The sequence below is a fragment of the Lepus europaeus genome, chromosome 19, assembly GCF_033115175.1.
Source record: "Lepus europaeus isolate LE1 chromosome 19, mLepTim1.pri, whole genome shotgun sequence".
Lineage (NCBI taxonomy): Eukaryota > Metazoa > Chordata > Mammalia > Lagomorpha > Leporidae > Lepus > Lepus europaeus.
The window spans coordinates 15,406,125-15,431,452 of NC_084845.1; the positions used below are offsets into that span (position 1 = coordinate 15,406,125).

At 61.4% G+C, this 25,328-nt stretch overlaps 3 protein-coding genes across 6 annotated transcripts; 1 reads left to right on the plus strand and 2 right to left on the minus strand.

Annotated features, from left to right (window-relative positions):
• Positions 1–429: 429 nt before the first annotated feature.
• Positions 430–2,170, minus strand: TMEM147 (transmembrane protein 147). Its single transcript, XM_062176615.1, has 7 exons — positions 1,991–2,170; positions 1,851–1,920; positions 1,341–1,400; positions 1,119–1,255; positions 942–1,026; positions 728–849; positions 430–642 (listed from the first exon to the last, which is right to left on the minus strand). The coding sequence occupies exons 1-7, from the start codon at positions 2,065–2,067 to the stop codon at positions 519–521; spliced, it is 675 nt and encodes a 224-aa protein (XP_062032599.1). The 5' UTR covers positions 2,068–2,170; the 3' UTR covers positions 430–518.
• A 397-nt stretch (positions 2,171–2,567) lies between these two features.
• GAPDHS (glyceraldehyde-3-phosphate dehydrogenase, spermatogenic) lies at positions 2,568–11,694 on the minus strand. Its single transcript, XM_062175998.1, has 11 exons — positions 11,628–11,694; positions 9,820–9,982; positions 8,461–8,557; positions 8,190–8,296; positions 5,005–5,095; positions 4,805–4,923; positions 4,499–4,580; positions 4,081–4,232; positions 3,801–3,963; positions 2,737–2,834; positions 2,568–2,640 (listed from the first exon to the last, which is right to left on the minus strand). Exons 1-11 carry the CDS (start codon positions 11,692–11,694, stop codon positions 2,568–2,570), a joined length of 1,212 nt encoding a protein of 403 aa, XP_062031982.1.
• A 4,702-nt stretch (positions 11,695–16,396) lies between these two features.
• SBSN (suprabasin) lies at positions 16,397–20,978 on the plus strand. 4 transcript variants are annotated; one of them, XM_062176933.1, is made up of 5 exons: positions 16,397–16,799; positions 18,477–18,722; positions 19,987–20,049; positions 20,148–20,192; positions 20,892–20,978. In XM_062176933.1, exons 1-5 carry the CDS (start codon positions 16,434–16,436, stop codon positions 20,913–20,915), a joined length of 744 nt encoding a protein of 247 aa, XP_062032917.1. In that variant the 5' UTR covers positions 16,397–16,433; the 3' UTR covers positions 20,916–20,978. The 4 variants fall into 4 exon arrangements, with proteins under 4 accessions (XP_062032917.1, XP_062032918.1, XP_062032919.1 ...); XM_062176934.1 differs by having other exon boundaries at positions 16,397–16,712; XM_062176935.1 differs by lacking the exon at positions 18,477–18,722.
• Positions 20,979–25,328: the final 4,350 nt, after the last annotated feature.

Consider the following 25,328-nt stretch of genomic DNA (forward strand, 5'->3'; position numbering starts at 1 on the left):
GCCATCGCAGGGGGATCAAGGGCAAGGCCAGAGGTCAAGCGGCTGCCCGGTGTGCTGCTCACTGAGGGGCCACAAGGAGTGGGAATGGGTCACCAGAAGACGGGCTCAGAGGCGAGACTCGGGCTGGGAGCCCAGGAGGTGGCCAGCCAGGAAAGGGCCATGCGAGGCTGTGAACTAAGGAGAAAGGGCCCCCAAGGGCCCCCTGCTGGATTCCAGCTCCCTGCTACCCCGTTCTCCTGGGCCCCAGCTCGGCCAGTGCTGCCATCATCCCCCACCCTCGGTCTACCCTGGGCAAGTGAGGGGCCGCGTCAGCGGGCTGGCCAGCCTCCCGCTCGGCCGTCTCCAAAGCCTGAATGAAGGCCCTGGGACCCAGGTGGGCAGGGCCCCGGGTGACGGCTCCTGAGAGAGGGAACGGAGGCCGAGGCCGCTTTTCCAACACTGTTTACTTCACTCACACCGGGGCGAGCAGGAGGCAGGCAGGAGGCAGGCAGGAGGCATGTCCGCGCTGGCCGCCCAGCCTAGGAGTGCGCGTTCACAACAGCCACGTACAGGGCCAGCGTGCTGAGGGCCAGCAGCCCCGTCACCAGCGCTCGGGCCAGCAGTGCCGTCCAGCTGCCGAGCGAGCAGAGGTGGACGAGAGTCCTGCGGGCAAACAGCACCGTGAGCGGGAGGAGAGGGCCGAGGGGAGCACGCAGCCCGCGGGCCCGGCCCCTGCCCCGCCGCTCACTCCAGGACGAAGGCCTTGTAGACGCTGAGCAGCATGAGCAGGACCACGGCCGGCCGGAACGTGTGGTACAGGTCGTAGCGCGTTATCATCCACACCTGCGCAGACGCCACGATGTAGTGCACCTGCGGGGAGGCGGGGTGAGGGCGGGGCCTCGGCGGGGCGGCGTCTGTGTGTGCCCGTGCGCGGGGGTGCGGGGAGCCGCAGGGCCGCCTACCAGGCTGATGTTGGAGTCGATGCTCATCTGGATGTACTTCCAGTCGAACTCAATGCCCCGGGCTCCGACCCAGAGCGGGATGCAGCTGAGGGAGGCAAAGGGAGGGGCTCTCCAGCACCCGGCGCTCGGTGCCCCCCGCCCCCGCCCCGGAGTCCGGCTCCAAGCCGCTGCACGCACCGGGACATGATGAGCTCGGCGGTGGCCCAGCCCAGGGCAGCGACCATGATCTTGTACTCTCCTTTGCCGGCGTTCCGGGACATGACGAGGTTTAGGCCGATCAGGTCTGCCACGTCCACGCTGGCCTTCATGAACTCCTGAGGGTCAGGTTGACGCCTGGGTGAGCTCCGGGGGCCGGGGGCCTCCCTCCTGCAGCCCCTGCCCCCGCCGCGCCCCACTCACCCCGATGAAGTCGTAGATGCCGCCTTCCCAGGTGGGGAAGAAAGTGGCCAAGAACAGCATCTGAGAAGGGCAGGCAGGGGGTCACCGCGAGGTGACTGGGCGCCCCTCCCCTCTGTGGGAAGTGAGCGTCCTGTCGGCGGCAGGACACGGAGATCGGGGTGGGGGGCTTCTGGGGCAGGGGTCTTCAGCCGGTGGCAAAACTGCAGCGCTGCGGGAGACGGCGGGTGGCCGCCCTGGTCCCTGAGGCCATCACAGGGGACCGGGGTCAGGTCGGGACGGACTGGGCAGAGTCAGCGCCGTGGGACACCTCGGGCGCAACTCGCCCTTCACCTACTAAACCCTGTGAGCCGACCACAGCAGCTGAGCCCCCCGAGACCCGTGCTCGGGTGGCGCCGCGCTCACGTCCACCCCCTCCTGGGACCCTGCAGCCGTGCCCGTGGCCACCGCGGGGGACGCGCTGCCCAGGCAGTGCCCGGGGGGCCGGACACGTGCGCTCCGGGCGGCCCTCACCTTGCACAGCTGCACAAAGAGGTAGGTGACCCCGGCCTGCACGCATTTCCAGAAGGCGTTGTACTCGGACCTGGAGAAGCGGGCGGTGAGGGGTGGGCTCGCCCCGCGCCCTCTCCGCCCCGCGCCCGCCCCGCACTCACAGGCCGCTGCACTTGTACGTGATGAAGTAGGGGAAGTAGGCGAGAGCGAAGCAGTTCCCGAAGTGGAACAAGGTCATGACGCCGGCCGCCCGCTCCCGCCGGCGCGGGGGTCGCGACGCGGCGTCTCCAGGCGCGGGCTTCTTCCGCCGCCGGCGCCGGGGCCTGACGCCCACCTGTCTGGCCGCGGCCCGCGCGCGGCCTTCTGGGAGCGGTAGTCCCGGCCGCCGGCGTCGCGCGCGGTGACGTCAGAGCGCCGCGGCCACGCCCTGGCTTCCGGCGCTGCGGAGCCCGACTTCCGGAGGGATGTTGATAGCGTTCCCCTCCGAGGGCGCGCGGGGCTCGGGGTCGGGCAGGTCGAGTCCGTGGCGGGGCGCGCTTGAACCCGGACCCGAGCCCGCCGTGGCCGGCGCAGAGACACGAGGCGCAGCCGTGAGCACTGTGGTGTTTATTGCACCGTCGACCCGGCGGTGCGAGGCCCCGCGCCGGGCGCCCTCCTCCCCCAGGGAGCCGAGCGCGGAAGCGGCAGGTGCGAGTGCCTGTCCCGGAGCGCCGGGAAGCCGACGGGGGCCCGCCCGCTTCAGCTGTCCCGGCTGAACATGTAGCAGAGGAGGTCGACCACGCGGTGACTGTAGCCGTACTCGTTGTCGTACCTGGGGCGAGAAGGCGGGCGGGTCGGGGCGGGGGCTCCTCCCCGAGCCCCTCCGCCTCCCCCCACCACCACGAGGCTCCGGCCCCCTCGCGTGTACCAGGAGATGAGTTTCACGAAGTTGTCGTTGAGCGAAATGCCTGCCTTGGCATCGAAGATGGACGAGTGGGCGTCGCCGAGGAAGTCCGTGGAGACGACCTGGGTGTGGGGATTGCGGAGATCAGCGTGCGTGGCCCAGCAGAGGCGCGACTCCCGCACGCGGCCCACCCTCTCAGCCCTCGGGACACAGCGTGCGCCCAAGGCCGTGGAGGGCTCTGCCCGGAGCGGCACGCAGACCGCAGAGCCCCGGGGGCCGGGCCAGGGGATGGCACTCCTTGGGCATTTGCCATGGGCCGGCCCGGGCTGCCTCTCCGAGGGGGCCACGAGCCTGGGCCTGGAGGACTGAGGGGGCCTCGGCCGTGTCAGGTGGAAGGAGCTGCAGGCACAGGGCCCTGTGGGTGTCGCTCTAGTGGCGAGGGCCACAGGAGGGTTCTCAGCAGCGGATTTTATTGCTCTTTATTAATTTGTGTTGGTTCACGCCCACTCCCCGATGCCCACAACAGCCAGGGGAGCCAAAGCCAGGAGCAGACACTCAGCCCATGGGTGGAGGAATCCTGTCACTGAGCAGTGGCCGCTGCCTCTCAGGGGCTGTGTGAGCCAGAAGCTGGAGGCAGGGGCAGGCTTCCAACCCAGGCACCCTGATACTGGGACGTGGCTGTGCTGATTGGCAGCTTAACAGGCAAGGCTGGACAGGCCCCTGAGCAATCACTGGGTCCCATTAGAACGGGAGATGCTCGTGGCTGGCGCTGAAGGGGAGGACAGCACCGAGGTGGACGGGCAGAGAGGGGACAGCTGAGGGTGACAGCCGCTCCTCCCCAGGCAGGCATCTGGCCCTGGCCTGGCTCCAGCCAGGAGCCTAGAACAATGGGAGCCGTGGCCTTTCGTTGCTGTGTTGAGTGCCTGCTGTAGGAAGGTGAGGGTAGACGGCAGCTCCCTGAGGGGCAGGTGCAGAGACCCTGAGGCAGGGAGAGCTGGTGGCCCTGCTGTTCTCTGGGCGCACGGGCGTGGCAGCCACAGCCCCTCCCCAGAAGACCCATCCCAGCACCTCCTTTTCTCAGCACCTACCTCATCCTCTGTGTAGGCAAGGATGCCAGCCATGGGCCCCTTGGCGGCTGCTTTTACAGCATCCTTGATGGCTGAATAGGGGGTAGGCTGGGCCAGGCGGCAAGTCAGGTCCACAACAGACACGTCTGGGGTCGGCACGCGGAATGCCATTCCGGTGAGCTTCCTGGAGAGTTCCACGGCAGAGGGAGAAGTCAGAAGCCAGGGATGTCGTCTTTCCCTTGCCTTGGGGCGCGGCCAGGCCCTCCCACCCCCAGCTCCCTCTTGGCCCCTGGCCTCATACCCTTTGAGCTCTGGGATCACTTTGCCCACGGCACTGGCAGCCCCGGTGGAGGCCGGGATGATGTTCTGATGGGCGCCTCGTCCATCCCGCCAGGCCTTCTTGGACGGCCCGTCCACCGTCTTCTGGGTGGCCGTGTAGGAATGGATGGTGGTCTCGGGGAAGCAGAGGGCTAAGGTGAGGGCCACTGGTCCTGAGTGCCCCTGCCTCTTTTCCCCAGGCGTGGAAGCTGGTGGGGCTGCCACCACGGACCACAGCAGGGGCACGGGCAGGCCAGGCAGGCTCAGCTCCTGCCTGACAGTTGTCCGGTAACAGTGCCTCCTCCCCCGCGAACCCGTCTCTCCCCGTGAGCACCGTACACTGAGCAAGGCCTGGGCGGGAGAGGCTGCGTCCCCTGCCGTCCCTCCTGCCCCACACTCACCATGAGCCCTTCCACGATGCCAAATCGCTCGTGGATGACCTTGGCGAGGGGGGCCAGGCAGTTGGTGGTGCAGGATGCGTTGCTGTAACAGCCATGGTGTGCAGGGGCCTGTGAGTGCGAGCCGCCCCGCCACCCTTGGCCCTCTGGGGTGTGCTCTGGGAAAGCAGGCTGGGGGTGGGAGGGATGGGCGGGGGAAGCAGAAGCAGATGGGGGGGAGGTGCGGGTGGAGAAGGGGGGCCGTCTCCCCTCCTCAGGTGGGCGTGGCTCCAGACGCCTCCCGCCCCCCTCACGCGGCTGCCCGGTTACCTGACAATGTTCATGGAGCCGGGGTTGTACTTGACCTCGTTGACGCCCATGACGAACATGGGTGCATCTGGTGAGGGCGCAGAGATGACCACACGCTGAGCCCCTGCTGTGATGTGCGCCTGGGGAGGGGGCTCAGGCGTCAGGGACTCTGACCGCGGCAGGCCCCCCCCCCCCCCCCCCGGGCGCCCGCCCCCTCTTACCGAGGCAGCCTCTAGGGAGAGGTACACGCCCGTGGACTCCACCACGTAGGGGCTTCCGACAGCCTTCCAGGGGATTTCTTTGGGCTCCTTGCTGTGGAGGGTAGCAGGGCTGTGAGCCAGTGTCCCAGCACGGGCTTTGCCTTCAGAGCCCGGGGCCCTCACCGTTTGAAAAGCTAACCAGTACCTTCCTGCCGGGCCGGCACCGTCTGCTCCCTGACCCCACACCCCGCACACACACACACACACACAGGTGCCACAGCTGGATCCGGCCTGCTGGCCTTGCTTTCATCCCTTGGCCCCGTGTGGCCCACTCTCCCCCGCCTTTTTTTTTTTTTTTTTTTTTTTTTCATTTGAAAGCCAGAGAGAGAGAGCTTCCATCTGCTGGTTCACCCCCAAAGTGGCCACAACAGCCAGGGCTGGGCCAGGCTAAAGCAAGCCAGGAGCCAGGGGCTTCATCAGCATCTCCCATGTGGGTGCAGGGGCCCAAGCACTTGGGCCATCCTCCACTGCCTTCCCGGGCCATTGGCAGGGAACAGGATTGGAAGTGAAGCAGCCGGGACATGAACTGGCTCCTATATGGGATGCCGGCATCAGAGGCAGCAGCTTACCCCACTGTGCCACAGCCCTTCTGGACTGTACCAGCCCCACTATGTGCAGTAATAGGCTGCCTCCTCTCCAGCTCAGGCCCTGGCTCCCTCCAGGGCACCATCTCCGGCCTGGCTGGTGAGACGCGGTCACTAGGGTGAGGCCTGGCCCGCCGCCTTCTGCTTCAGCTCTGCCTTCTGTCATCACAGCTCAGTTCCTGTGACAGGGAGCCCACGGCCTGAGGCTAGGAAGCTCCAACAGACAGCACAACTTCAGAGAGCAGCTCTCTGGGGAGGCAGTTTTGGGGCCAGCAGTGGCCAGTGGTTGACGTTAGAAAAGTAAGGGAGGCCTGTTGTTGGCCGTTTTCTTAGTCTACCTTGCACTTGATGTTGTGACCCCCGTTTGCACCTGCAACACAGGGCGCATCTGGCAAGGGCGCCTGCAGTAGACAGATGCGCCGGTCTTCCCCTCACAGAGCCTGCCAGGGCAGCGGGGCCCCTGGCCTCTGGGATCGTTGTGAGCCTCTGTCTTCCATGCCAGGCTGTAGCAGTATTCCCGGCTCTGTTTCCTTTACATTGCGCCTACTCACCCCATGGGAGTTCCAGCAGTGTGTGTTGGGGGGGGGGGGGAGTCTTAAAAATTGAGCCATGCTGTGGGGCCAGCGCCGTGGCTCACTTGGTTAATCCTCCGTCTGTGGCACCAGCATCCCATATGGGTGCCGGGTTCTGTCCCGGTTGCTCCTCTTCCAGTCCAGCTCTCTGCTGTGGCCCGGGAGTGCAGTGGAGGATGGCCCAGGTCCTTGGGCCCTGCATCCGCATGGGAGACCAGGAGAAGCACCTGACTCCTGGCTTCGGATTGGCACAGCGCCGGCCATAGCAGCCATTTGGGGGGTGAACCAACAGAAGGAAGACCTTTCTCTCTCTCTCTCTCTCTCTCTCAAAAAAAAAAAAAAAAAAAAAAAAAGCCATGCTGTGCCTGTTTCTCCCTGCCACGTGCCCATTCTCAGTGCTTAGCTCATCAAAGCAGAGGCGAGGCAAAGTGAGGAAGGGGCAGAGCTGGCTGGGGCGCGGCACCTGCAGTCCACGGTGCACTGCCTGAGTGAGTGAACCAGCAGCAGGCCTCTCTCTTCCTGCCCAGCCTTCTGCATCGGCAGTCCACGCTTTTCACCATTGGCCCCAGGAGCCCTCATCCTGGCCCCCATCCCTGAAGTTGGGGGCCCGTCAACAAATTCCCCTGCAGCAGTTGCTGAGTTGGCCCGGGGCAGAGGGCCCCTCCCTCCTGCCTACAGGGTGTTCGGAGGAGTCCCTTCCTTCTTCCCTCCCTCCATCCTTCAAGGAAGCACTGAGGGTCGACCCAGAGTCAGGGCCTGCAGCTGCCAGTGCCAAACAAGGGTGAGCTTGCTCCCAGGGGGCCACGGCCTTGTGGGAACGCCCTTCGCACGGGGAACTCCAGTCATGTGATCGTCGTGCCACCAGACACAGGAGGAGCTCGGCCAGGTCTGGTCCCTTGCCCAGGGCCATCCAACTAGGAAGGGGTGAAAGACAAACGACTCGGCTTGTGCCAGGAGCCTGGAGAACACCCGCAGTGATGGGGGGCCACTTAGCGGGGACCTGAGGAGGCCGTCGGTGAGGGGGTGCTGGGTGGTAGGGAGACAGCCCCAACCCCAAGTGGCAGGAGCGACACAGGGCGGCTGACCCATGACTGTGTTGCTGCCATTGGTTCTGGCATCATGACTTCAACTCGGGGCAGGCAGATGCTTCCACTGTCGCTGACTCTGGTCCCTGCTTCCTTTCGCTTCCTCCCTGCACTCCTCCCCATCGCTCTGCCCCACTACCACAGCCTGCCTCCGGCGAGTGAAAGGAGGGCGCCCTCTGCAGGGCTGAGAGGGTGCCTGCGTGTGTGTGCAGCCACAGCACAGGCGGTGGCTTACATGAGAAGGGTAGGGGGTGCTTACTGTTTCCTGTTTCACAAACTGTAACTTTTAAAACATTTTGGGAATCTTTGAAGCATCTGAAACATGTGACTGCTTTTGACTTGCAGATTCTGTCTTTAAAGGAAGAATCAGCATTGCCTGGTGTGGCAGCGCTGGTTGGAGGGTGCAGGGCAGGGTGCATGGCGCCTGGGGGCCCAAGAGGAGCTGGCGAGGGGAGCTGTGGACGTGTTGAGTTGATCTGCCTGGAGGAAGCACGCGAGTGCATCACACAGTACTCCTGAGGGGCTGGCGTTGCGGCCCAGCATCACAGTTCATGTCCAGGTACTTGGGCCCCCGCCACCCACGTGAGAGGCCCAGGTGGAGTTCCAGTCTCCTGACGTGGGCCTGGCCCAGCCTGGCTGTTGTGTTTTGGGAGTGAACCGGCAGATGGAAGACATCTCTGTAACTCTGCCTTTCAAACAAACAATTTTTTTTAAAAGTACTCTTGAGGACAGTGGGACTTTCTTCCAGGTTAGTGCTTCTTAATCATTTTAGGGGCCAGAGCCTCTGACAGCCTGCTCCCAACAAGCCTAGAGGCACATGCACACTGTAGGGCTTTGAGTCCTCCTCCCCAAGAGACAGGGCACCGACAGCTCACACGCGGGCACCAGACAGGTGCCATCCTTACCACTGGTAGACGCTGATCTCATTGTTGTCCACAACCAGCCGTCCATTCTTGTACTCCACGCTCCCCCTGTACCGGCCGTGGGTGGAGTCATACTTGAACATGTACACCTGCAGGAGACGAAATGGGTCCCAGCCTTGCGGGGGGGGGGGTGGCACAGAGCAAGCAGCCCTGGACAGTGCTCCCCACCTCACTGCAACTGGGAGTCCCCCACCCAGCTCTCCTGGGCTCCACCCCAGCCCGTCCCGTCCATCTGTCCCCCTCCTGCCCTCACCATGTATTCTGGGTCAATGAACGGATCATTCACCGCCACCACCTTGACGCCCTTTTCCATGCACGCGCGCAACACCAGGCGGCCGATGCGTCCGAATCTGTCCCGGGACAGGCAGAGGAGGGCACGGGAGAGGAGACGACGGTGATGTCATGGTTTCCATGTTTCCACCGAAATTTAATCCCCACGGTGAAGTGTTATGAGGGTGGGAACAGTCCAACCAGGGTTGGGGGGTAGGATTTGGGGAAGCATTTAGGATTACAGGAAGCCAGTTGGGGGGGCTCTCGAGAGCATTAGCAGCTTTCTAAGAGGGGGAGAGCATGCTCTGTGCACCACCGTGGGTGGGCAAGGTCCCCACCAGCAAGAAGGTTCTCACCAGGTGCGGCTTCTACCTGGGACTTCCCAGCCTCCAGAACCTAAGATGCTTCTCTCCCTCAATCACCCAGGCTGTGGTGTTGAGTTACAGAGACAGAAAATGGGCTCAGGGGCCGGCACTTTGGTGCAGTGGGCAAAGCCGCCGCCTGCAGTGCCGGCATCCCACATGGGCACCGGATTGAGTCCCGGCTGCTCCACTTCTGATCCAGCTCTCTGCTGTGGCCTGGGAAAGCAGCAGAAGATGGCCCAAGCCCTTGAGCCCCTGCACCCACATGGGAGACTGGGAAGAAGCTCCTGGCTTCAGCCATTGCTGCCATTTGGGGAGTGAACCAGTGGATGGAGACCTCTCTCTCTGCCTCTCTCCATCTCTGCCTCTCTGTAACTCTGCCTTTCAGATAAATAAATAAATAAATCTTGAAAAAAAAAAAAAAAAGAGAAAATGAACTGAGACAGGGGAGGAGGCCCAGTGGAGGCTGGGCGGGGAGGCCGCCCCTTCTTCGTGGGCGTCGCAGCTCCCATGCCAGTAACCAGCCGGCTTCTTAGCCGCTCTCCCTGCTTCCGCTCCCACCGCTTAGTCTGGTGGCTGGATGGAGTTTTGAAATTTACCAGATGATGTCTTGGCATTTCAGTCGCCATGATTCTCTACCAGTAGAGCAGGATCCCAGCTCCTGGCCTCAGTGCCCAGGCCCTGGGCTGGTGTGCAGCTCCCTCGCCGCCTCCTCCTCCCCAGAGCCCTGGTGCGGGCTGCCGTTTGTGGCCCGGGCCTCACTCCCCTGTCACTCCCCGGAGGCCTCTCCTGACCACGCTGGCTGCTGCTGCCATCTCCTGCCTGGGACAAGCATCGCTGTACCCTTGGTCTCTGGCTGCCTTACTCCCTGCTGTTTCTCCTGGGTGGGCGGGCGCTCTCCGGGTGAGCACCGATGGTGAGAGACGTGGCCATGCTGGGCCCTGGCTTCAGGAACAGCCCAGGGGCCCGTGTGGACTCACCCATTGATGCCAACCGTCAACTCCCGAGCTGCATCCGTCTTCTTAGGGGGAGGGGGAGGAGGAGGAGGCGGCAGCGGAGCTTCCGCCTTAACCGGTTCTGGCACAGGTTCGGGCTGGGGTTCTGCTTCAACCTTGGGCTCAGGTGGAGGTGGTGCTCGGTTCACTGCAGGGGGCGGGGTGGGAGGAGGGAGTCAGGGAGCTGCTCCCCCCACACCCCTGCAGAAGAAGAGAATGAGCCACCCAGAACCTGCTGCTGGCTCCTGCCTGGCTCCTCGTTTCGGACTGTAGCCCCGTGTTTCCCAGATACTCCATGCACACAATGGACAAGGGGCGGGCTTGTTTTAAACACCAGCGCCTGGAGCAGCACCTCCCCGGAGACTCCTCCAGTGGGAACATGTTTTTCACGATTGCTTGGAGCCATGTTCTGGGTGCCTCGGTTTCTGGAGCTCGGACAGGACCGCTCCGAGGCTCCTGCTGAGAGCGCAAGGAGGCCTTCTCCAGGAAGGAGCCCGGACGCCGCGCACACGCTAGCCTTTCACACTGCGCTTCCCACGCCCGTCTGCTAACCGCACTTGTCAGCTGCTGTGACGCCGGAGCTCCGCCAGGGCGGCTCTGGCTCAGCGGGCCTGTGCCCAAGTGCAGAAATCCTGTTTGTAACGAGCACTGCGGGGGTTCTTACCCAAGGGGATGTTTCAGAAACAGGGTGCATCACACTGCATGAGACAGGGTAGCTCCTGCCTCTCCACACACTCCTAAAACCTTGGCTCAGCCACCTGCTGCTTCGTGGTTCCGGGCTAGCTCATTTCCCGGGAATCACAGGGGATCTTCCACCTAGCGGCCACTGCGTGGGCTCACACAGCGCAGCTGGTGTTAGTGAAGGAGAGAAGTCTGAGACTAAGAGCATGGGGCTGCAGGGCGACCGTGGGAGTTGCTCCCGGCACCAGATTCAAGGGCATCTGGGAGGCGGTGAGGCTGGAAGCCGCCTGCTTCCCTCCCCCCCTGCGACCTCTCCTGCTGCCACGGACCTTGGGGCCCGAGGCTGGGCCGTGGATGGGCCAGACACAGAGGTGTTAGGGTTTACTGATGGCAGTGACCCTGTGCGGTTATTGGTGACCCAGATGTCTGCCCTTATGACAGGGAGGGATTTGTCCAGCTGGAGAAGAGGTGGGGCTGCGCTCCTGCAGGGCCCGGCTCATCAGGGCAGAGTGGGGTGGGCAGGGGGACCTGAGGGTCTTCAGTCCCTCCCCCCAGCTCTGTTGAGAGCCTTTCCATCTCTGTTGAACACACTGGCCTCCTCCGGTGCCCGGCAGGCTTCAGTGAGCGCATGCCTGGCAAGAGCCTTGCGGCCTTGGCGGTGTGCAGCTCCGGCAGCGGGCCTCTCGGCGCTGGCCGCCACCAGCGCCCACTTTACCTGGAACTCCCGCTCGCCTCGGTTCCGCTCGGAGGCCCGCCCCGTCCGCCACTCTCCGTCCTGCTTCTGCCTGCCCTTCCCACCGCGTTCTAGCGGCGCGGAGCCCACCCAGCCCGGGGCCGCAGCGTCCCTGTCGCCCCCGCCTGCGCCAGCGCCAGTGAAACCACTTTGGCGCGCAAACCCCAGGTGGCTAAGGAGCGTGGGGCTACAGGGCGGGAGCGTAGTGGCTCCAGGCAGGCAGGCAGGCGAGTGGCGGCCCGGGCCTGCGCCTCCTGCTCCCAGGCTTCTGGGCGGGTCGCGTCCTGGGGGGGGGGGGGGGGGCCGGGAGGCTGCGGGACGCACGCCGCGACCGCCCTCTCCTCCCCTCCCGGGGGTCGCCCCTAGCCGCCTCCCTCACCGGGGCACGGCTGTCGCAGCAGCTGGACAACGGTGACATTGGTGAGGACGATGTCACGCTTCGACATGGCCTTCTAAGGTGTCATGGCCTAGCCGCCCCCGGACCCGCCGTGATGTTACTGAGGCGCGGGGGCGCGGGGCTAGAGGCTCGGCAGCTTCTTGCCTTGTGACGTCACAGAGGGGCGGCGCGTGGACGCGAGCAGCAGGGGCCTCCCCACGTGCCTGTGGAGGCGGTGACGTCCGCAGGCGGAGCCGCACGGTTCCAAGCTCCCTCCCCGCCCCCAGCCGGGAATGCACCTGTTCACACCACTCCTCGAAGCCCTTGCGCCCGTGCCTCCCTGGGCACACGGGCGCCGCGGTGGCCCCCACGGCTCCCCTCCCATGCCGCCTTTCAGAGGACGGACTCACCGTCGAAGTCCCCTCCTCTCTCAGCCAGGATGGGCACCATCCCGCCCCCGCAGCCCCTCCCCATCTTCCAGGAAGCCCGAGTGCGAGCAACTGCACTAGGCCGCACTCCGCTGCATTTCCCTAGGAGCACGCGTCTCTCTAGGGACCCCGTTTTTTTTTTTTTTTTTTCCCCTGTTTTCTTGCCAATTGTCTCTGCGCAGTGGAACATGAGCCCTGGGAGGGCAGGGGCCTTGTCTGGCTTTGCACTTCTGCCATGGAGCAGAAGCCTGTTCAGCACTTAGAAGGTGCTTGCTCAGTCAATACCCAAATGCATGCACAAATAAATGCCACCTCTCTGCTAGCCGATTTTTTTTTTTTTTAACAGGCAGAGTGGATAGAGAGAGAGAGAGAGAGAGAGAGAGAGAGAAAGGTCTTCCTTTTTGCCGTTGGTTCACCCTCCAATGGCCGCTGCAGCCGGCGCATCTCGCTGATCTGAACCCAGGAGCCAGGTGCTTCTCTTGGTCTCCCATGCGGGTGCAGGGCCCAAGGACTTGGGCCATCCTCCACTGCCTTCCCGGGCCACAGCAGAGAGCTGGCCTGGAAGAGGGGCAACCAGGATAGACTCCGGCGCCCCAACTGGGACTAGAACCCGGTGTGCCGGCGCCGCAAGGTGGAGGATTAGCCTGTTAAGCCACGGCGGCGCTGGCCTATGCTAGCCAATCTTAAAGCACCTGTCTCGACCCTGTAACTTTTCTTGTAGTTTGTTCCCATTTAGTTACTGCTCGACCTGCTTCGTGTCTTCCCCACTGGGCTCTGAGCACCCCAGGGCAAGTATTCTTGTTTGCTCTGTTCCCACGGTGCCTCCAGCACCAAGAACAGCGCCTGGCCCACGCAGGCTTTCCCTAGGTGTTTGGGGATGCGCTCCCGCCGAGTGGCTCTCTCCCCTAGGCACAGGGGTGGGGGCTTGCCTGCACTTCAGTGACTCAGGCTGGCTGACACACAGCTGTGACCACGACTTAGGCAGTGTCGGGGGTTTGCGCCAGGAAGGAGTCACCATCCTGGGCGGAGGGGCGGAAACAAGAAGACGCAGAGTGACATAACCTCTTCCTTCCCGAAACCTCCGTGGGCATCCAGTTCGTCAAGCACCTGCCATGGGATGGGGCTAAGGAGAATCCCACCTGCTTGGAGGGCCTGGAAATAAACAGGGTATTCAGATGGGAAATGTCACCAAGACCAAAAGCGAGGCTGGACGCAACAGCACAGGAAGCACTTCATTATTGTTGTTCTAGGATTTTAGAGGGAGAGAGAAGACAGTGCTCCGGTTCATTCACTCCCCAAAGGCCTGCGATGGCTGAAGCCAGGAGCTGAGACCTCAACCCAGGCCTCCCACATGGGTGGCAGGGACCCAGCCACTGGAGCCACTTGCTGCCTCCCCGAGGGATTAGCTGGGATTGGGAGTGAAGCCAGGACGAGCCCAGACGCTGATCTGAGATGTGGATGTCTTACCTGCTAGGCCAAATGCTCTCCACTTTTTAAATTGCTATTTGAGGGGCAGAGAGACTGGAGAGGAAGAGGGAGATAAAGAATTAAACAAAGGGAGACAAAGTTTTCACGCATACAATCAAGGAGAAAAAAACCAGCACACACACATCACCAAGACTGACTGATTTTCTGCCACTTCATAACAGAAGATTTGAAAAGTTAGATGCAGGGCCGGCGCTGTGACGTAGCGGGTAAAGTCACTGCCTGAAGTGCCAGCATCCTATGTGGGTGCCAGTTCGAGTCCTGGATGCTCCACTTCCGATCCAGCTCTCTGCTGTGGCCCGGAAAGGCAGTGGAGGATGGCCCAAGTGCTTGGGTCCCTGCACTCACATGGGAGACCTGGAAGAGACTCCTGGCTCCTGGCTTCGGCTCAGCGCAGCTCCAGCCGTTGCTGCCATTTGGGGAGTGGGCCAGTGGATAGAAGACCTCTCTCTCTCTCTCTCTCTCCCTCTGCCTCTCTATAACTATGCCTTTCAAATAAATAAATAAATAAATCTTTAAAAAAAGAGAAAAGTTAGATGCTATTAACATTTTTCTTTGAATATATAAAGGATCAAAAGTATCGCAAGAAGAAACAGCAGATCTGACTGGGTCAATACAAGAGGAGAATCACATGTGAGATCTAGCCTCTCTAAGATGGATGTGCATCTGGGTGGTTTTATGGCTGGATCCACCAGGGAGCAAAGGTTGGCCATTCTGCACTCACGGCTGCGGGTCCTCCCCGGAGTGGAGAAGCCTGGTGGCAGCTCCTGTGTGGAGGAGGCTGGTGGCGGGCAAGTGTGATATTGGCACCACATCTCCTTCTTTGGAGGGCTTCTGGGCAGAGCCATGATGGCCCCACTCACAAGACTTCCTCAACTCCTTAGGACGCCAGCACAACGCTGTTCCCCAACCGGCAGAGGCTGGCACCAGAGAGGCCAACTCTGGGCCAGTGCACCCATGGAGACTGAACCCCAGGCCTGAACCAGTCACGAGTGGGTATGGAGGGACTGAGGGGGAGCGGTGAGGCCGGCAGGGGAAGGGAGATGGACAGGAGAAGAAAAGACACGGTGGTTTCAACGGAGAAGCCCCCTGGTGACCTCGAGGCGGGCGGGGATTCCAAGGCTCAACACTCACCTCTCCCCACCCAGCCGTCTCCTGTCATGGGCACCTCCATCATTTAGACACCAGACAGGGCAGGAAAGCCACAGCTGAACTTGCCCAGGGGTTTGGTTCTGTCCCTGGAGCATGGGACCGAGAACAGAGCGGATGCACTCACGCTCACAGAGGTGGCACACTCAGGCACCCTCCATCGGCAGAGCCTAGAGAAGGCAGAAGCGCTTGGTCTCTGGCCTGGGAGGCCTGGCTCTGGGTGGAGCCAAGGGTCCAGAATCTGGGCTGGAGCCCTGGGTCCTCTAAGGGGAGTGGACGTTGGCACCCTGGTTTGAGCAAATCTGAAAACACGTGCAGGTTCTCACCACACCTGGGCACCCACACACATAACTCTGCCACCCCCGGGTGCTCACACCCTGCACATTCCTTCCTGCCTGGCCTTCCCACCAGCCATCCCACCTCCACCCCCTCTCAGACTCACCCTTGGTATCAAAACCCAAACACCTCTCACCCCTGCACCCGGCCACACCCACCCATGGGCTCCCTCCGAACTAGCTCCCAGGGAGACACGCTGCCCGCTGCCCGCGTACCAACCACCTGCCACCTGCCCTTCCTTCTGCTGCTCCAGCCACGTGGGGCCTCCAGAGCCTGTGAGGCACCGGGGGGAGGAGGGCAGGAAGGCTGGGCTCCTGGCCCCCGGCCCATGTGCTGGCTGACAGCTTCCTGCTGCCCCAGGTCTTCAGCCCCTCCCTGTGGCTGCCTCAACCGGCTTTTCAGGAGACACTGCGTCCTGTCCCAGCTCCTGGCAATCGGCCCCTTGCCCCTGCCCAAGGGCTGGGAGGCACGAGGTCTGCGTGCCACGATGAGAATGTGATGCTGACTCCAAAACCTGCAACCCTCCCCGCTGGGTCCTTGCTGCTCTGGGAACCCAGGCACCCTTCCCTCCAGCCTCCATAGGACTCGGGCTCAGGCGTGGAATCTCTACCCATCGCTTCCTCCAGTGCACCCACGGTTCCAGCTATAAATATCTGCAGAACTGTGGGCAATGCTTGAGAAGCTGGAGATACTGCGGTGACCAACACAGACCAAAGCCCTGTCCCCGGGGAATGTCACAATCTGGTAGATGGGACAATGAAAGCTGAAGGTAATTTCAGGTCAGGGTGACTGCTGCAGAAACAAAAGGGTGATATTCCAGAGTGCAACCACAGCATGCTATGGTCACGGGCACAGCATGCTACGGTCATGGGCACAGCATGCTACGGTCACGGGCAGAGGGGGGAGGAGTTTTGGAGAAGGTGGCATTTGAGTGGGGTGAGGAATGAGGGGGGACCAGCAAGACAAGAGCAAGGCAAGGAGCGTGCTGGATCTGGGGAGCAGGGGCGTGGCCTGTAGTAGGTGGTCCACAGATCTGCCCCTCCCCCTGCCCGGACCCTCACTGCCAGGCTGGCTGGATGCGGAGCTGAGGGGTCCCCTGGTCCCATATTGAGAGGGTGGCTGAAGGGGGCCTGGAGGGTGGCAGGAATGACAGGACGTGGCTGGGAGGGCAGACCTGTCTGCTGGGGTGGAGCGAGCGAGCAGGGCTCCTCTCCAGGCCTGACTCACCCTGCACGTCTTCCTTGCTCAATCCCAAATCTCCCTGGGAAACACCTCCTTGCCTGGGACCGGGACTGAGCCTGCCTCCCAGGAGTGACTTGAGTCACGAGGGGTGGAGCCGAGGGCGGGAGAGCATACATAGCTGCCTGCCCTCCCTGGCCGCTCTCTGAATCCTCCCCACCGTCCCAGCAAAATGCGTCTCGCCCCTGTGCTTGGCTCCTGCTCCCTCCTCCTGCTCCTGGGGGCCTTGCCCGGATGGGCGGCCAGCGATGACCCCATCGAGAAGGTCATTGAAGGGATCAACCGAGGGCTGAGCAATGCAGAGAGAGAGGTGGGCAAGGCCCTGGAAGGCATCAACAATGGAATCACGCAAGCTGGAAGGGAAGTGGAGAAAGTTTTCAATGGACTTAGCAGCATGGGGAGCCAGGCCGTCAAGGAGGTGGACAAGGGCCTCAACAGCGGCTTGGACAAGGTAGCCCATGGGATCAACAATGGCGTCGGACAAGCTGGGAAGGAGGCTGAGAAGTTTGCTCACGGGGCCAACAACGCTGCTGGACAGGTTGGGAAGGAGGCAGACAAAGTGATCCATCATGGGGTCCATCATGGGGTCAACCAGGCGGGAAGTGAAGCAGGGAGATTTGGCCAGGGGGCCCACCATGCTGTGGGGCAGGCTGGGGACGAGGCTGGGAGGTTTGGCCAGGGGGCTCACCATGCCTTTGGGCAGGCTGGGAAGGAGGCAGAGAAGTTAGGCCAGGGGGCTCACCACGCCTTTGGGCAGGCTGGGAAGGAGGCAGAGAAGTTAGGCCAGGGAGGCCATCATCTTTTGGGGCAGCCTGGGAAGGAGGCAGAGAAATTAGGCCAGGGGGCTCACCATGCCTTTGGGCAGGCTGGGAAGGAGGCAGAGAAGTTAGGCCAGGGGGCTCACCATGCCTTTGGACAGGCTGGGAAGGAGGCAGAGAAGTTAGGCCAGGGAGGCCATCATCTTTTGGGGCAGCCTGGGAAGGAGGCAGAGAAGTTAGGCCAGGGGGCTCACCATGCCTTTGGGCAGGCTGGGAAGGAAGCAGAGAAGTTAGGCCAGGGGGCTCACCACGCCTTTGGGCAGGCTGGGAAGGAGGCAGAGAAGTTAGGCCAGGGAGGCCATCATCTTTTGGGGCAGCCTGGGAAGGAGGCAGAGAAGTTAGGCCAGGGGGCTCACCACGCCTTTGGGCAGGCTGGGAAGGAGGCAGAGAAGTTAGGCCAGGGAGGCCATCATCTTTTGGGGCAGCCTGGGAAGGAGGCAGAGAAGTTAGGCCAGGGGGCTCACCATGCCTTTGGGCAGGCTGGGAAGGAAGCAGAGAAGTTAGGCCAGGGGGCTCACCACGCCTTTGGGCAGGCTGGGAAGGAGGCAGAGAAGTTAGGCCAGGGAGGCCATCATCTTTTGGGGCAGCCTGGGAAGGAGGCAGAGAAGTTAGGCCAGGGGGCTCACCACGCCTTTGGGCAGGCTGGGAAGGAGGCAGAGAAGTTAGGCCAGGGAGGCCATCATCTTTTGGGGCAGCCTGGGAAGGAGGCAGAGAAGTTAGGCCAGGGAGGCCATCATCTTTTGGGGCAGCCTGGGAAGGAGGCAGAGAAGTTAGGCCAGGGAGGCCATCATCTTTTGGGGCAGCCTGGGAAGGAGGCAGAGAAGTTAGGCCAGGGGGCTCACCATGCCTTTGGGCAGGCTGGGAAGGAGGCAGAGAAGTTAGGCCAGGGAGGCCATCATCTTTTGGGGCAGCCTGGGAAGGAGGCAGAGAAGTTAGGCCAGGGAGGCCATCATCTTTTGGGGCAGCCTGGGAAGGAGGCAGAGAAGTTAGGCCAGGGGGCTCACCATGCCTTTGGGCAGGCTGGGAAGCATGGAGATGGAGTGGTCCAAGGGGTCTATCATGGAGTTAGCCAGGCAGGGACAGAGGCAGAGCAGTTTGGCCGTGATGTTCATTACGCTGCAGGGCAACCTGGGAGAGAGGTCGACAAAGCTCTTCAAGGTGTCCACTCTGGGGTCAACCATACTGGGAGGGGGGTGGAGCAGCTTGGCCAGGGGGTTCACCATGGGGTTAATGAGGCCTGGAAGGAAGCAGAGTGGTTCGGCCAGGGGGTATACGATGGTGCAGGGCAGGCTGGGAGGGAGGCAGATAAAGTGGCCCAAGGGGTGCATCATGGAGTTCAGCAGGCTGGGAAGGAGGTGGAGCAGTTTGGCCAGGGAGTTCACCATGCCGTTGAACAGGCCGGAAAGGAAGCAGACAAAGTGGTCCATGGGGTCCACGATGGGGTCAACCAGGCCGGGAAGGAGGCAGAGAAACTTGGCCAAGGGGTCCACCATGCTGCTGGCCAGGCCGGGAAGGAGGCGGAGAAACTTGGCCAAGGTGTCCACCACGCTGCTGGCCAGGCCGGGAAGGAAATGGACAGGTGGCAGCAGGATGTTCATAATGGGGTCAACCAAGCCGGCAAGGAGGCCAACCAGCTGCTGAATGTAGGTGAACAGGGGCGGGGAACCGGGACGAAGGGGCTGGGGAGGGAGAGGTGAAACCCTTGGGACATTGGGGAGCCCAGAGAGCCTTGGTTTGGTGGAAGAGGTTGGGCAGCTCTCCTGCCGGGTCTCCCTTCTCCAAAGGAGCTGGCCAGGTGGATGAAGCCATTGTATTTGCCAAGCCCTGTGTCAGATTGTGGCGGGGACCCAGCCTCGCCCTGAGGGGCTGTCCTGGTTAAGGGGGTCTAAGGCGAGGGGCTCGAAGCCTCCTGGGAAGCAGGAAGTAGTGAGTGACCTCAGATCTGCAGCAGTGCAAACAGGAGGGGTGTGGGGCAACCCCAAGTCAGAGCGCGTGGAGGACAGCTCTGGAGATAAGCCCTACTCTGTGTCATCCTCATAGCAGCCCTGGGAGGTAGTCGGGGTGAGGATGCTGACTCCCTGATTCTCAGATAAGGCCAGCGGGGCTCAGAGAGGTTAAGGAGATTAGTCAAGGTCATGTGGGCAGTGCTCAGCGCTGGCAAACTGCAGCTCAGGGTTCTTTCTCTTCCTCTACACTGCCTGATCGGGGTGGCCTCCTGCAGGAACCAACATCAGAGGCCAGGCAAGCAGTGCCACTCACAGCAGAACAGGCACCGAGGAGGGGCCTGGGTAATGGAAGGCTGACTCTCCTGCGTCCAGTCCCCAGTCTCTACGTGGCAGGCATTGGGGTCAGCAAGATCTTGAGGGCTGGCCCAGGCCTGCAAGCCCAGAGCCACATCTGCGACAAGGCAGGGAGCCAGTGAGGGGCGGGAAGGGAGGAAGGGGCTGTGGGGAGAGCGCCCCCTACTGGAGAGGGCCTTGGAGCCCAGAGCAGGAGTCACTGGGCAGAGGCGGGGAGAGGGGGCAGGTTTGGGGATTGCAGCCCGAGGGCTGGCAGTGCCCAGGACAGAGGTCAGCTTGGCCAGGGCTAGGGCTAGAGTGTGAGGTCAGGGCGGAAGCTGGACCTCGGTCCCAGCATTCGTGCGGCTCCTGGGTTCGCTGTCCAGGCAGGCTCCTTCTCGTGCATTCCCCTCACTACCACGGAAGGCAGGCATCCTTCCTGGCGTCTCTCCCTGTCTCCCACAGGACCACCCTGGCGCCACGGCCAGGGGTTTTCTTTCTAGACCGTGAAGGGGCAGGGGGCTAAGCCCGTGCCTCCCACGCCAGGTCCTATGGCCCCTGAGGGGAACAGGCTGCTGGGGCACAAGGGCTGAGCGGTGGCGATGACTCTCTGGGCTTCTGTCCACAGGGTGGTCAAGGCGGGTCTACCGGCCAGCACGGAGGGGCCGCAACCACTTCAGTAGCATCTGGAGTAAGTCAGGGGGGTGAGGCTGAAGGTCACTTGGGGGTCCCTGAGGATGGCGGTGGGACGGATGCTGGGGACTGACCTCCTTGTCCTTGAAATTCCAGGCCTCGGTCAACAAGCCCTTCATCAACTTTCCCGCTCTGTGGAGGGTGAGTGGCAGCCCCCGCCCCCGCCCCGGCCTGTTTCCAGGCAGCTTCCCTGCCGGCAGACCCACAGCTGCGCACACCTTCCAACCTGTTTTCCCAGCTCTGCTCTTCTCCCTGGCCACCTGCTCTTTGCCCTCTATGCCTTGCTGTCCACATCAGGGTGCCTCCCAGGCCCGCAGAGGCCAACACAGCTGGCAGACATGACCTCCAGGGACCCTGCGCACCTGGGAGCCACAGGGGAGCAGCTGCCGAAACCATGCCCTCAACGTGCCCAGCGTCTGTCCTTGTCATCTCTGACCTCCCCCCAACCACCCTACTGTGTCTATCTCTGGCCCTGCCGCCTCGTGTCAGTGTGCTGGGGACGGGGCACCTGTGGCTCTGTCTTTCCCTCCTGTGGATCCCAAAGTCAAAGCCGAGTCCTGGCCCTTCACTCAACAGCCCTGTAGCTGGCACCTGGGGCTAGGAGGTATGGGGGTGGCACAGGGGTCTTCTGAAGCCAAACAGATGAGGCTTCCTGGTTGCTGCAGAGACCCCGAGCTCTGCCTGGGAGAGCTGGCTCCCTGTTCTTCCTAAACCCAATGCCACCTTCCTTAAGATGCTCCCCAGAAGAGCCAGTCTCCTCACTTCTCAAGCAAGGGACGGGGTGCGGGCCCCCACCCCCTCGCGACTGCGCACCCCACGTTCACTCCTCCTCTCTTCCAGAGCGTCGCCAACATCATGCCCTGAACTGATGCCCTGATCTTGCTCAGCAGACGCTGGAGTGACCTGAAGGAGCTGAGGGTTGCGGGGGGTGGGCTGGGGGGGATTTCTGGAGCCCCTTAAAGGGGCCACTGTGAGACTTGTGAATAAATATGGTGCCCTGTACTCTGCTGTCCGGTCCACTGTGCTCGCCCGCTGGCTGTCTCTGCTCTTGTAGTCGCTCTGCGGAGGGAGCTGGGGGTCTGATGCACCGGCTGGGCTGCGTGGGAGGTTTCGGGTCCATCGGCTCTCGGAGGGCAGCTGACTGGGACAAGCCAGACCCTGGCTGCCTGCAAAGTTGGTGCTTGGCCCTCGGAAGAGCACCCTGCAGGCTGCCGGTGGGGACAGAGCACCGGGAGGGAGTGGCAGGAGCCGGGGTGGAGCCCGCTGAGGTGTCATCCTCACCCAGGGTGCGGCACAGAAGAATAACAATAGCCACTTGTGTTTATTGTGCAACGCAGACCTGCCAGGCTCCCGGCTCAGGGCTTCCCAGGCATGACATCACGGCATCCGCCCAGCCGTCCATTAGGGCAGGGGCACTGTTATCGCTCCCACTTCACCCGGGAGCACGTGGAGGCTTGCCCAGGGTAGGGACCGCGGCCAAGGTTACAGACGGATTTCCCTGTCTGGCATGGGCAGGAGGGGAATCAGTGAACAGGGAGAGAGGAGGGAGATGCCCACCGGGGAGACCTCCTGGGGGTGAGGGGAGGGGAGGGGGCCCCCGAAAGAAGATACTGCAGAGGAGGGAGGAGCATGGAGAGCGCAGGCCTAGTGCGCCTGCCGCAGGGCACTAATGGCGGCACCCATCACACCTGCACTTAGGCCTTCCGCAGCCCCTCAGCACCCCCAAGGCAGGGCTGAGGAGGCTGAGGCTAGCGGGGCCAGCCCAAGGAGAACACAGCAGGTCTGCACCTCTCTCCATCGCGTGACCTCTCCCAGCTGGCAGTGCCTCCACAGCCCTCCCGGGGCTTTCTCATCTATTGAGGTACCCCAGGGGGCCTCCCTCCCTGCCCAAGGACCGCTGAGTGCCCCCCGCAGTCACTCCTTCCAGCTCCCAGATGGCATCCATCTCAGGGCCAAAGTTAAGGCAGCTCCCGCCCTGGGGAGTTCAGTCTTCCGGGGACTAAGGCCCTAAACGGACAGGAACAGCAAGTCCGGGGCAGGGCACGAGGAGGACTTGTGATAGCAGTAGGGAGAGGAGAGGCCACCGACGCCGACACCGACGCCGACGCCTCGCGTTCACTGCCTTTTCCCTTATGCCGTACGACATCATCATTTGAGTGCACGGGCACCTTCCGTCCCCTGCGACATTTTATTTTGAAAGCATTTCAAACATCCTGGAAAGCCGAAAGAACCCGAGAGCGAGTGATGCGCGCCCATCACGGAGACTCCGCCAGGCACATCCGACTGAATTCCTATGCTCACATGCCCACGCCTCCAGCCACGTAGTGGGACATCTTCGGTGCATTTCACAGTAAGCTGGAGGCACCTGTTTGCTGCCCATTCGTCCGGGCAGGGCCTAGTCTGCTGGAGCAGCCCTTGTTTCGCAAAGGCAACAATGAAGGACATCATTCTTTCCCACAATAGTCGCTTTCACGGACTTCACTGTATGCATATAAGGATCCTGAAAATACCAAAGGGGTCTGGGGTCCGCGCTCTGTGCACTGAGGGTCCCTCCTGGGATGCTTCTAGAAAAGCAGCGCTTCCAGCTGGCTTTGGAGGGTACACGAGGCACAGCCCTGTGCTGGCGGGAGGCCGCCTCTGCTGTCCACTCCGCTAGGACTGTGTCCTGTCTGCCCCCTGTCCCCAGACATCACCCACCTGACAACCCCCCACCCTTGCCCTTCTTCACACTGCTCGTGACAATTCGGAACTGCATTATAAATAATATATGCTTAGTATCCACTTTCCCCCCTGGGACTGCGAGGATCCCAGCGCGAGGTGGAGGCCAGGCATGAAGCAGCAGTGGGGAGGCCCCTGGCGCACGGTGGGCCCACGTAGGCAGGGCCTCTGCAGAGGTGTGGGCTCAGGAGGGGCGGGGCCGGGCAGCAGTGGCAGGGAAGGGCCAGTGGTGGGGACCAGGGAGAGGAGTTTGGGAGGGGCTCTCACAGCCATCTTTTACTGGGTCTGGGCTGAGCACTTACAGACAGGATTCATGCCAGTCTCTCAGCCCTCCAGGGGGCAGGGACGGGACATCCCGGGCACAGGGGAGGGGGGATGAAGCTCCTGGAAGGAGCAAATGGCTCCAGGCCACCCAGTAGCAAGTGGCCGTGGGCACGGCTCCAATTCAAGAGCGCTGGGGAGATGAGGAGGTGGGAGGTGTCCCTCTCTAACATGTCCTCTTAAGAAGTGTTAGGACGCATGTGTGTGTGCGTGTGTGCGTATGTGTGTGTGCGCACGTGTGTGAATGAAACAACTGCCAGGAAAGCAATCCAAATGTACCCGTGCCCAGCTGCGCCAGGAATGTCTCGCTGCTGTCTTCTCTCCCTAGGTAGGTGGTGAGCCCAAGGCCACACACAGGCACACACACTCTCTATCCCCTCCATTGCTCAGCACAGGAAACACGGAATTTGCTGAACAAATCATACCATGAAAGTCTGTCTTAAAAATCCTAGCAAGGAGCCAATTTGGTCTGAACTTTGCATACCTGCTTGATTTCTACGCACAGCACGTGTCAGGTACTCCACGCAGTAAGAGCTACGTACTGTAGTGTACACTGTGTACTGTCATGAGCGAGCTATATGACCTACACTGGTTCAGGAATCAGGCAGCCTAATGTCTAAGACGGTATTTAGCTTCTACGTTGCTGACTACTTAAGTTGCAATAAAAGAGACATAATAAAGAATTATAATCAGAATCAAGAGGAAGAACTCTACTGTATCAATCCTGCTGTGCAAAGACCGACCAATCAGCAGAGTGGCTGGGTTTCCCATCGGCTCCCCGTACTTTAGTAATTACTCTCACTGAGCCAGTGAGAAAAGCAGCAGTCATCCAAAGTGGGTACGATTTATAGGGCACAAACTCCAGTTGCTAAGAGACGGGTCTGCAACTTTTTCCTAAAAAATTTTCCCTCTTCTAGGATGAAGTTTTTTTTTTAAAAGATTTATTTCCTAAAATTGTATTTATGAAATGCATGAAGTTTGTATTCTTTAAATAAAAGGCTTCTGGGAAAAATAAATTAAAAAAAGAAAAAAAAATAAAAATAAAGATTGCCAAATATTTTTATTTTATTTATTTGAAAGGCAGAGAGATGGAGAGAGAGAGAGAGAGATCTTCCATCCCCTGGTTCACTTCCCAAATGAAGGCAATGGCCAGGGCTGGTTCCAGCTGAGGAAGTGGAGCAGCTGGGACTCGAACCAGCACTCTCCTATGAGATGCAAGTGCCGCAAGCAGTGGCTTAACCTGCTGTGCCACGATGCCACTGCTCCCACCTCTCCAGCCAGTGTGGTCTTGGGCTCAGATGGAGCAGAGAGTGCAGAGCCCTTGTAGTAACCGGGGTAAGTCCTCGCTGTGCGTTGGGCTTTCTGCCTTCCACACGTTTCTCCCTTTGACTTAAAAAATAGAATTCAGTACCATCAAAAATGGAGAGTCCCTGGTCTGTAATCAGTTGGAGTGCTGAAGATCAAGGCTGTCAGCGGACATTCACGGAAAGTAGAGACGCAGGGAGAAAAGGGGAAATGACTAGATTGTGTAGACACTAAGGAAAGGAAGTGAGTTTCACACAGCTGGGAGTAGACTGTGTAGACGTTAACAAAGGAAGCGGGTTCACACAGCCGGGAGGAAGGCTGCACAGCACTGTGTGGGGAAAGCTAAAGGCGTGTGCCAGCCGGGCCGAGATGGACGTGCTGGCTAAGACAGCGGAGGAAGAGGGTGCGTGTCCCGGTGAGGGAGAGCCCTGTGGTTTGGAGAGTGTCCTGAGCAGCCTGCAGTGCCGCAGGCCTGAACCCCAGGACCCAGGGACTTCCCCAGGGGCGGAACTCACTCCCACCCCTGCCTGGCCGGGCTGCGACCTGCGAAGACCCACTCAGCACCTGCAGGAAGCTCGCGGTTTCTGAAGAACTAAGCAGAAGGTGACCGGGTGAAGACAGAAGATGCCACACAATTCTCGATCTTTTTTTTTTTTTTTTAAAATTATGTATTTGAAAGGCAGAGTTGCAGAGAAAGAGATGGAAAGAGCTCTTCCATCCGTTGGTTCACTCCCAATATCTGCAACAGCCTAGGCTGGGCCAGGCTGAAGCCAGGAGCCCTGAGCTCCACCGGGGTCTCCCACAGGAGTGGCAGAGGCCCAGGGACTTGGACCATCCTCTGCTGCTTCCCCAGGCGCACTAGCAGGGAGCTGGGTGGGAGTGGAGCAGCTGGGTAGAATGTAGGCTCACATGGGCTGCTGGTGTCACCCACTA